This window comes from Coptis chinensis, chromosome 7 (assembly GCF_015680905.1).
Source record: "Coptis chinensis isolate HL-2020 chromosome 7, ASM1568090v1, whole genome shotgun sequence".
In the NCBI taxonomy this organism is placed as follows: Eukaryota; Viridiplantae; Streptophyta; class Magnoliopsida; order Ranunculales; family Ranunculaceae; genus Coptis; species Coptis chinensis.
This window is the reverse complement of record NC_141462.1, coordinates 14,558,680-14,567,007: the sequence shown is the minus strand read 5'-3', so window position 1 is coordinate 14,567,007 and position 8,328 is coordinate 14,558,680. Positions and strand designations below refer to the sequence as shown.

The 8,328-nt window shown below is 40.0% G+C and overlaps 2 protein-coding genes across 2 annotated transcripts; both read left to right on the top strand.

The window, feature by feature from the left end:
- The first annotated feature begins 2,536 nt into the window (after window positions 1-2,536).
- LOC147486175 (uncharacterized) lies at window positions 2,537-3,400 on the top strand. Its single transcript, XM_086573669.1, has one exon. The coding sequence runs from the start codon at window positions 2,537-2,539 to the stop codon at window positions 3,398-3,400; it is 864 nt and encodes a 287-aa protein (XP_086429795.1).
- A 546-nt stretch (window positions 3,401-3,946) lies between these two features.
- Window positions 3,947-8,105, top strand: LOC147486174 (uncharacterized). Its single transcript, XM_086573668.1, has 9 exons — window positions 3,947-4,038; window positions 4,182-4,269; window positions 4,437-4,859; window positions 5,011-5,682; window positions 5,812-6,066; window positions 6,165-6,363; window positions 6,550-6,766; window positions 7,108-7,298; window positions 7,579-8,105. Exons 1-9 carry the CDS (start codon window positions 3,947-3,949, stop codon window positions 8,103-8,105), a joined length of 2,664 nt encoding a protein of 887 aa, XP_086429794.1.
- The last annotated feature ends 223 nt before the right edge of the window (window positions 8,106-8,328 follow it).

Genomic DNA, 8,328 nt, shown 5'->3' with positions numbered 1-8,328 from the left:
GGATTTTGAGTTTTTATGAAGAAACCATAGTGCTCGAAATTTGTGTAGACAAAGTATTCGATAAAATTCCGAAGTGAAATTGTTTTTTTGGGCTATTGTGTGTAACTTGAAAAATGACTCCCAAGATGTCAAATGCTAAGTTTAAAGTAGAAAAGTTTAATGGGAATAATAACTTTGGGATTTAGAGAATCCAAGTAAGGGACATCCTCATCCAACAAGGTTTGTATAAGGCCTTAAAGGGGAAACAAGCAAAGGTAGCGAGTATGAGTGATGATGATTGGAAAGAGTTCGATCTGCAATCTTGTTCATCAATTCGGTTGTGTCTTGCTAATGAGGTAATGTATAGTGTGATGAGAGAAAATACCGCTGCCGATATTTGGCTAAAGCTAGAGTCTATGTATATGACCAAGAACATGACGAACAAGATATACCTTAAGAAGCGTTTTTATCGGTACATGATGGTATGCAAGAGCACGTTAGTGAGTTCCGTCGATGCCTAGAGGATTATTTGAATGTTGGCATGAAGATGGATGATGAGGATCAAACGACATATTTAATATTCTCTTTGCTAGAAATCTATAAGCATCTAATGACTACATTTATGAACAAAGAAGATGTTGATCTTGACGAAGTTTAGAGTACACTTCTTTCTTATGAGTTAGTGAAGAAGACACGTGTAGAGAATAACATTGATGCAGGATAGGGGCTAGTGACAAGAGGAAGGTTGTATGAAAAGGCTTCTACAAGCAATGAGAAGTCTAGGTCCAAGTCAAAGAAGCCTTTGACACATGTGAAGTACTACAATTGTGATGAAAAGGGACATTAAGCAAGTAATTATCCTCACCCGAAGAAAGAGAACAAGAGAGATGGTAAGAAGAAAGGTAAGGCAAAATTTAAGGCAAGTTATGCTTCAGGCTCTGAAGGGGACGAGTTGAGGCTGTGTGTGTCCACACAAGACTATATGGCCGAAAGGTGGATTCTTGATTTCGGATGTTCCTACCATATGTGCCCAAATAGAAAGTGGTTTACTTCTTATGAAAGCATTGATGGTAGTTCCGTTTTGATGGGTAATGACGTTGCTTGTAAGACGGTAGGAATTAGAATTATACGGGTCAAGATACATGATGGTGTAGTGAAGACTTTAACCGATGTGAGACATGTTCCTGAGTTAAAGAAAAACCTTATTTCTCTTGGTACCTTGGATTCCAAAGGCCACAAGTTTGTGGGGGAAGGTGGAGTCCTAAAGATTGTTAGTGGCTCTTTAGTGGTTATGAAGGGTCAAAGACATAGAACCTTGTATACTTTGATAGGTAGTACGGTGATAGACGATGTAGCAGTAGTTGCATGTAGTGATGATTCTTAGTGCACTAAGATATGGCATGTGCGACTAGGGCATATGAGTGAAAAGGGTTTGTCTGAGTTGTGTAAGCGAGGGTTCTTGAAGGACTTGAAGAAGCCAAGTATGGGGTTCTGTGAGCATTGCATTTATGGGAAGCAGTGCAGAGTCAAGTTCAAGTCAAGCAAGCACACGACAACATGCATCCTTGACTATGTGCATACGGATGTTTGGGGACCCTTTAGAGTGGCTTCTAAAGGAGGTAACCGCTATTATGTCTCATTCATTGATGATCATACTTGTTATGTGTGGGTGTATATGATGAAAACGAAAGATGAAGTGTTTGAGACATTTAAGAAGTGGAAGGCAAGGGTTGAGAATAGCACAGATAGGAAGGTCAAGACACTAAGGTCTGAAATTGGTACTGAGTATACCTATGTGCCTTTCCAAAAGTTTTGTGCGCAATAGAGAATTGCCAGACACTGGATAGTCAGGGGTACGCCTCAGCAGAATGGAATGCCAGAGAGGATAAATAGAACCTTGCTTGAAAGAGCGAGATATTTGTTGTCTAATGTCAGTCTAGGCAAAGAGTATTAGGCAAATGCAGCGTCCATGGCATGTTACATGTATAATAGGTCACCAGTTCCAGCTATAGATTGCAAGACACCTTATGAGGTGTGGTCAAATAACCCAGCTGATTATAGTATTTTGTGAGTGTTTGGATCGACTGCTTACTACCATGTGAGGGAGAGCAAGCTAGATCCTAGAGCTAATAAAGTCATATTCTTAGGCTTCGCAAATGGGGTAAAGGGATACAGATTATGGTGTCTAGAAGACCACAAGTTCCTTGTCAACAGAGATGTTATTTTTTATGAGAATTTTGTGTTATCTTTCAGTAAGCCAGAAAGAGCTGGGCAGAATGGTGAGTCTATAAAAGTTCAAGCTATTGAGCTTGAGTTGTCTGATACAGCAGATGACTGGTTGGTTCATGATGAGGTACCAAATTATGGAACCACACAGCAACAGGAAGAAAAGCAAGAGCATCTGCAATTTGTAGTGGCTGACCCTAGGCTAAAGAGACAAGTTAATTTAAAAGTGGAGTTCGGTAGTGGATTTAAAAGTGGAGTCTTTTTTGGTTTGAGCGGGCTTTTGAAGATAGAGGTTTCTACTTGCATCACCAGGGTAGTAGTTTGTAGCATCATGGTTTCAGTTCCTCTTGGGTTTGGAGCTGGTAGACACCAAAGTTTTCCTGAAAGAAGTGGGGTGGAAGTCTCAAAGCAAGGAGATAGCACTCACTGCGAAATAACACCTTCATCAAAGGTATCTTATGCAGACATTGCGAAAGGTAGGTTGAAACAGTCTATTGATGTAACTTCGCTACCCATGCCGTATAGAAAGGAAGACAAACCGGCGATTAAGATCTCTCGTGAAGCTGTGGAGAGGGGTATTGAGGCGTGTAAATTTGCTTTGATAGCTCGAATGGATGATACGTCTTTGAATCTTAGCTCCATTAGATTGGTAGTTAGCAGTGAGTGGGAATTAACAGGGAATGTAAAGCTTTCACCTTTGGGTAAAGGTTTTGTTGTTTTCAGGTTTGAAAATGAAGCAGACTTTAACAAAGTTTTATTTGGAGGTCCATGGTATATTCAGGGACAATTGCTTAGATTCTTCAGATGGTCTCCTAACTTTAATATTGATTCCTACAGACAAACTACTGGTAATATGTGGGTCAAGTTCCCTGGACTCCCTTTTGAATATTGGGAAGTTGACATTCTGATAAGCTTGGGCAGAGGCCTAGGTCGTCCCATAAGAGTGGATATGAACTCATTGGAACGTACAAATGGGTATTATGCTAGTGTATTGGTTGAAATTGATTTATCAAATCCTATTCCTGATCAAATATTTGTGGAAGGTCCAGAACTAGGTGTGGAATTTTGGCAGAATATTCAATTTGGAACTATACCCAAGTTTTGTAATCATTGTAACATTGTGGGTCATCTAGTGGCAGAGTGTAGACGAGTGAGATATGGGAGTAACAATGAATCAACCCAGGGGATTCATTAGACAACACAAGGTTCAAATAAAGGCAAGGAACAAGCTACAACTGAAGTACAAGAACCTCAAGGCAACAGGAGAAAGTTGTATAAAAGTCATAAAAAGAGACTTAAGAGAAACAATCAAGCTGCAGAATGGAGACAGGTTAACCCAGAAGCGTCTACAAGCAATGGAAACACTGATATGATGCAACAGCAATGTCGAAATCCAGATCAAGCCAACCCTGGTAGGTTAGAGACAGTAGAAACGGCTAGGTTGATATATCAAAATGGCATAGTAGTAGAAAGCCAGGTCCATGGAATTGGTTTGCAGAGTAGTGGGAGTACGAGCATTGTTGAAAGGCAGGAAACTAGAGTGAATCCTGAACATGGAAATGAGTCAGTTGAGCAGTCGCTTATAAGTCCTGAAAATGTATGGAATCCAACCATCTTGGATTTAATGGAGGAGGAATTGCACAGGGCTTTTAACTTGGAAGCAAGTAGATTCCAATTACTGACTGATATAAATGAGAATGAGGAAACTCTAGGCATTGAGGAGCCTGAAGCTTAATCTGACATGGTTTACTTTCATGACCAAATCTTAGAACCTTGCTGTGATATGACACAAGGCACGCCAGATGTTGCACCAGCCAGTGGAGTGAAGACAAGGTCAGGTAGAGAATGCGGTGAGAACAGTAGCCATGTAACTACACCAAAGCCTCAGAGCAAAGGAAAGAAGGGTAGGGGCAGACCTAAGGGCTCCAAGAACAAAAACCATAGATGATTACATCCATGTGCTTTTGGAATGTTAGAGGTACCAATGATATTGAGAAGGCGAGGGAGATTAATAATGTTAGGGTAAACAAGAAGTTGAGTGTGTTTTGTTTACTTGAAACAAAGGTAAGGCAGGAGAAATATGATCTTATTCAGAATTTGTTTGTTGTCAGCGTTGGGGAGCACATAAATAATTACAATAAGGATCCGCAAGGCGAATCACGGTGTGTTGGGATTCATACAAGATAGAGATTGTGAAACTACAGGAATCTGACCAGTTTATTCATTGCCAGGTGTTGTTCAAGCTGACTAATGAAGTATTCCTTATTACTGTGGTGTATGCAAGAAATTCTAAAGCTCTTAGACTTAATCTATGGAGGGATATTAACACTATCCAAACAACAGTTACTGGTCCTTGGTCTGTTGTTGGTGACTTCAATAACATAAGTAAGGCTGAAGAAAGGGTGGGAGGAAGTCCGATGCATCCTCGAGAAGTTATGGAGTTTGTAGAATGTATACAAAGATCAGGATTATCTGACTTGAGCTTTAATGGGTTTTTCTACACGTGGAACAACAAAGTGGTAGGAAACGGCAGGATAATGACTAAGATTGATAGATGCTTGGTGAACAGCTTATGGAATGTTACTTATCCCTACTTCGATGGTGGAATTCTTACCTCATGGTATCTCAGACCATTCTCCAATTCTTCTTTTCTGGTATGATTATGAAAGTAAAGGGTTACCGTTTAGATTCAAGAGTTACTGGGTGGAGCATTAGGAGTTCAAGAACATGCTGGCTGAAGTATGGGCAACTCAGTTGTACTCCAATCCCATGTATATTCTGATGCAAAAACTCAAACTGTTGAAGGTCAGGATCAAACCATGGGCTAGAAATAAATTTGCTAATCTCCATACTAGAGTTGAGCAGGCAAGGGAATTTCTATATGATGTGCAAAGACAGCTGCAAGCTAAACCATGGGACAAGTTCTTAGGGCAAAATGAAAAAATTGCTCTAGAGAAATATAGCGAGCTAGCTAGAATGGAGGCTGCGGAGATTAAATCCAAACAGGATGAAACTTGGACAAGAGAGGGAGATAAGTGTACAACATTTTTCTTCAAAGCTCTTGAGGAAAAGAAGGCAAAGAGTGGTATATGGTGTCTTCAGAATGCGAATGGAGGTACTGTTACAGGACAAGCTGATGTAATTAAAGCTTTTGTTGAGTATTATAGTGAGATTCTGGGAACTGAAGCAGTAGAGATAAGTGGAGAGGATTTCTTCAACTGCTTAAAAGTCAAATCCTTTCTATCACCTGCCATGCAAGCACAGATGGAAATGGAGATATCGACTGAAGAAGTTAAGGAAGCGCTGTTTGGCATGAATGAGAATGCAGCTCCGGGTCCTGATGGTTTCACTCCGTATTTCTTCAGGAGATGTTGGTCTACTGTTGGGCATGACTTTACTAATGCTATACTTAATGCCTTTAAATTCTTCAAATTTCCTAGAGGGGTTAATTCCACATTCATTTGCCTCATTCCTAAGGTTAACAATCCCTCTAAGGTTGAAGATTTTCGTCCCTATTAAGGCTGAACCACGGTGTATAAGTGCATATCTAAAATCATAGCAAATAGGATCAAGGTTGTCATCAATGATATTATTCATGCTAATCAGTCGGCTTTCATTCCTGACAGATCAATACAGGATAATATTCTTTTGTCTCATGAGCTCCTCAGAGGTTATGACAGGAAGTATGGTAGCCCCAGATGTTCGATAAAGCTTGACATAAGGAAAGCTTATGACACGGTGAGCTGGGAATCTATCTTAGCCATGATCAGAGTGTTTAAATTCCCTGAAGCTATGTATAAATGGATTGAGATGTGCATTTCTACTCCATCGTACTCGATTCTCATCAATGGTGCTCTGAAGGTTTTTTTGCGGGCAAAAAAGGCATTCGCCAAGGTGATCCTCTATCACCGTATCTGTTTGTGATGATAATGGAAATTCTCAGTGGGCTTCTCATGCAGAGCATCAATAACAAAAACATTATGCTCCATTCCAAATGCAGCAAGGTGAGATTGACACACTTAGCATTTGTTGATGATGTGTTAATGTTCTGTAAAGGCGATAGTGCTTCAGTTCAAGCTATTAAAGATTGTCTACAAGGTTTTGGAGAGGCAACTGGGCTAAGGATTAATAATCATAAGACTTCTTTGTTAGCTGGAGGTCTTAATTAGTAGGATGCTAAAGCTTTAGCTGAGATTATGGGGATTGACTTGATTAAACCTCCAGTGAGATATCTTGGGCTTCCACTCATTTCGGCAAGACTGGGAATAAGGGAATGTCAACCATTAATAGAGAAGGTTACTAGCAAGATTTCGAATTGGAAATCAAAATTGCTGTCTCATGCAGGAAGACTTCAAGTCATAAATTCTGTCCTTATTGCTTTTCATACTTACTGGTCCAGAACCTTCATTTTACCTTCCACAGTTCTTGAACATGTGCAACAGATTTGTGCACAATTCTTGTGGACTGGATCTACAGTAAAGAAAGGGCACCATCAAGCTAGTTGGAGTACTGTTTGTCTTTCGAAAGAGGAGGGAGGACTGGGGGTAATGAATTTACAACGGTGGAATACTGGTGCCTTTTGTGGACTGATTTTTAAATTGGTCACAAGAGAAGATACGATATGGGTTAACTGGACATGGAAGCAGCACATCAAAGAAAAATTCTTCTGGACCATGAGTATACCAAAAGACTGCTCATGGAATTGGAGAAGTATTTTGGCGTCTAGAAAGGAGGCTAAAAGATTTATCAGATATGAAATAGCAAATGGGGCAGACACTCTATTATGGCATGATATATGGTGTGCACGTTCTCCTTTGATTGAGGTTCTGCGGCCCAGAGCGAGCAGCTTTTGGGATTTTCAATTTGAATGCTACAAATAGAGGTGCTTATTACTGATGGCAGATGGAATGAAGAAGTACTAGGAATGCAAGATGCAGATTTGAAGAAGGACATTTTGGAGGTGCAAATTAACTCTCATCTAGACAGTGATTTCATTGTATGGACTCCTCATCAGAGTGGTAGGTTCAACTCCAAGAGCAAGCATTGTCGAGGAAAAGGGAGAAGAAATCCTGGTACGGTTTGGTATGGGGAAGGTTAGTTCTGCCGCGACACTCATTTACAACATGGCAGCTATTCTCAAATAGTATGCCGACTCAAGACAGGTTAGTTCAAAAAAAAAAAAAAAAAAAATCTGCACCAATCTTCATGTTGTCTATGCGAAAGCAGCAGAGAATACTCAGCTCATCTTTTCTTTGAATGTCCCTATTCAAGGGATCTATTTGATAGAGTAAAACAGCTCCTTGGTATCTTCACTGATGTGAGCGGTCACGAACAAAGAATGGTTCTCTATTATCCAAAGCTGTAAAAACTCAGATGTGGGAGAGATATTGAAGGTATTCATTTGTGCTTCGGTGGATAGTATTTGGAAAGAACGCAATGTAAGACGATTTCAGCACAATGCTAAACCATCTGAGGTGGTCTTTAATAAGCTGGTGCGTGATGTGAGGAATTATCTTCAAGTAACTAGACCGGAAATTAGTGACAGTGCAAGTGGAAGACGTCTGTTTGTCAGACTAGGTATTACTACTCATTTCAAACAGCAGGTACATACAAATTGTTCATGGATTCCTCCCTTGGGTAATAGGTTGAAAGCTAACACAGATGGTGCTTTAGATGACAATGGTCCAGGTCATGGTGGTGTCATTAGAAATAATGAAAGAAAGGTATTGGCTGCGTTTTGTGGGAGTGGAGGACTTGCGTCAGTTTTATTCCAAGAACTGAAAGCGATAGAGGTATGTATAGAGAGATGTTTGGCAGAAGGCTTTTTAGAAGTTGAAATTGAATCAGACTCCTTAAGAGACATCAAAGCGATAAATAAATTAGAGAAACCACCTTGGTAATCTTTGTCGAGATGTGATGGCAAAATTTATATTGAAAGGAAGAAACATGGATTCAGATTCATAACCTTTACTCATGTTTTTCGTGAAGTGAATAGGGTAGCGGATTATTTTGCTAGTTTGCATGGAAATGGTGAATTTTCTACGGTTCACTTTGCACATCCATTAGATTTTCCTGTGCAGGAAATTGTAAAAAAGGATGCGAGTGGTAAGATATATGTAAGGA

Bases quoted from the DNA above. Each gene is read 5' to 3' on its own strand.
- LOC147486174 (XM_086573668.1), top strand. From the start codon at position 3,947: ATGGTTTACTTTCATGACCAAATCTTAGAACCTTGCTGTGATATGACA. The intron at 5,683-5,811 runs GTTAACAATCCC...CATGCTAATCAG, and splicing joins TCATTTGCCTCATTCCTAAG to TCGGCTTTCATTCCTGACAG. The intron at 6,067-6,164 runs GTTTTTTTGCGG...CTTCTCATGCAG, and splicing joins TCATCAATGGTGCTCTGAAG to AGCATCAATAACAAAAACAT.
- LOC147486175 (XM_086573669.1), top strand. From the start codon at position 2,537: ATGGTTTCAGTTCCTCTTGGGTTTGGAGCTGGTAGACACCAAAGTTTT.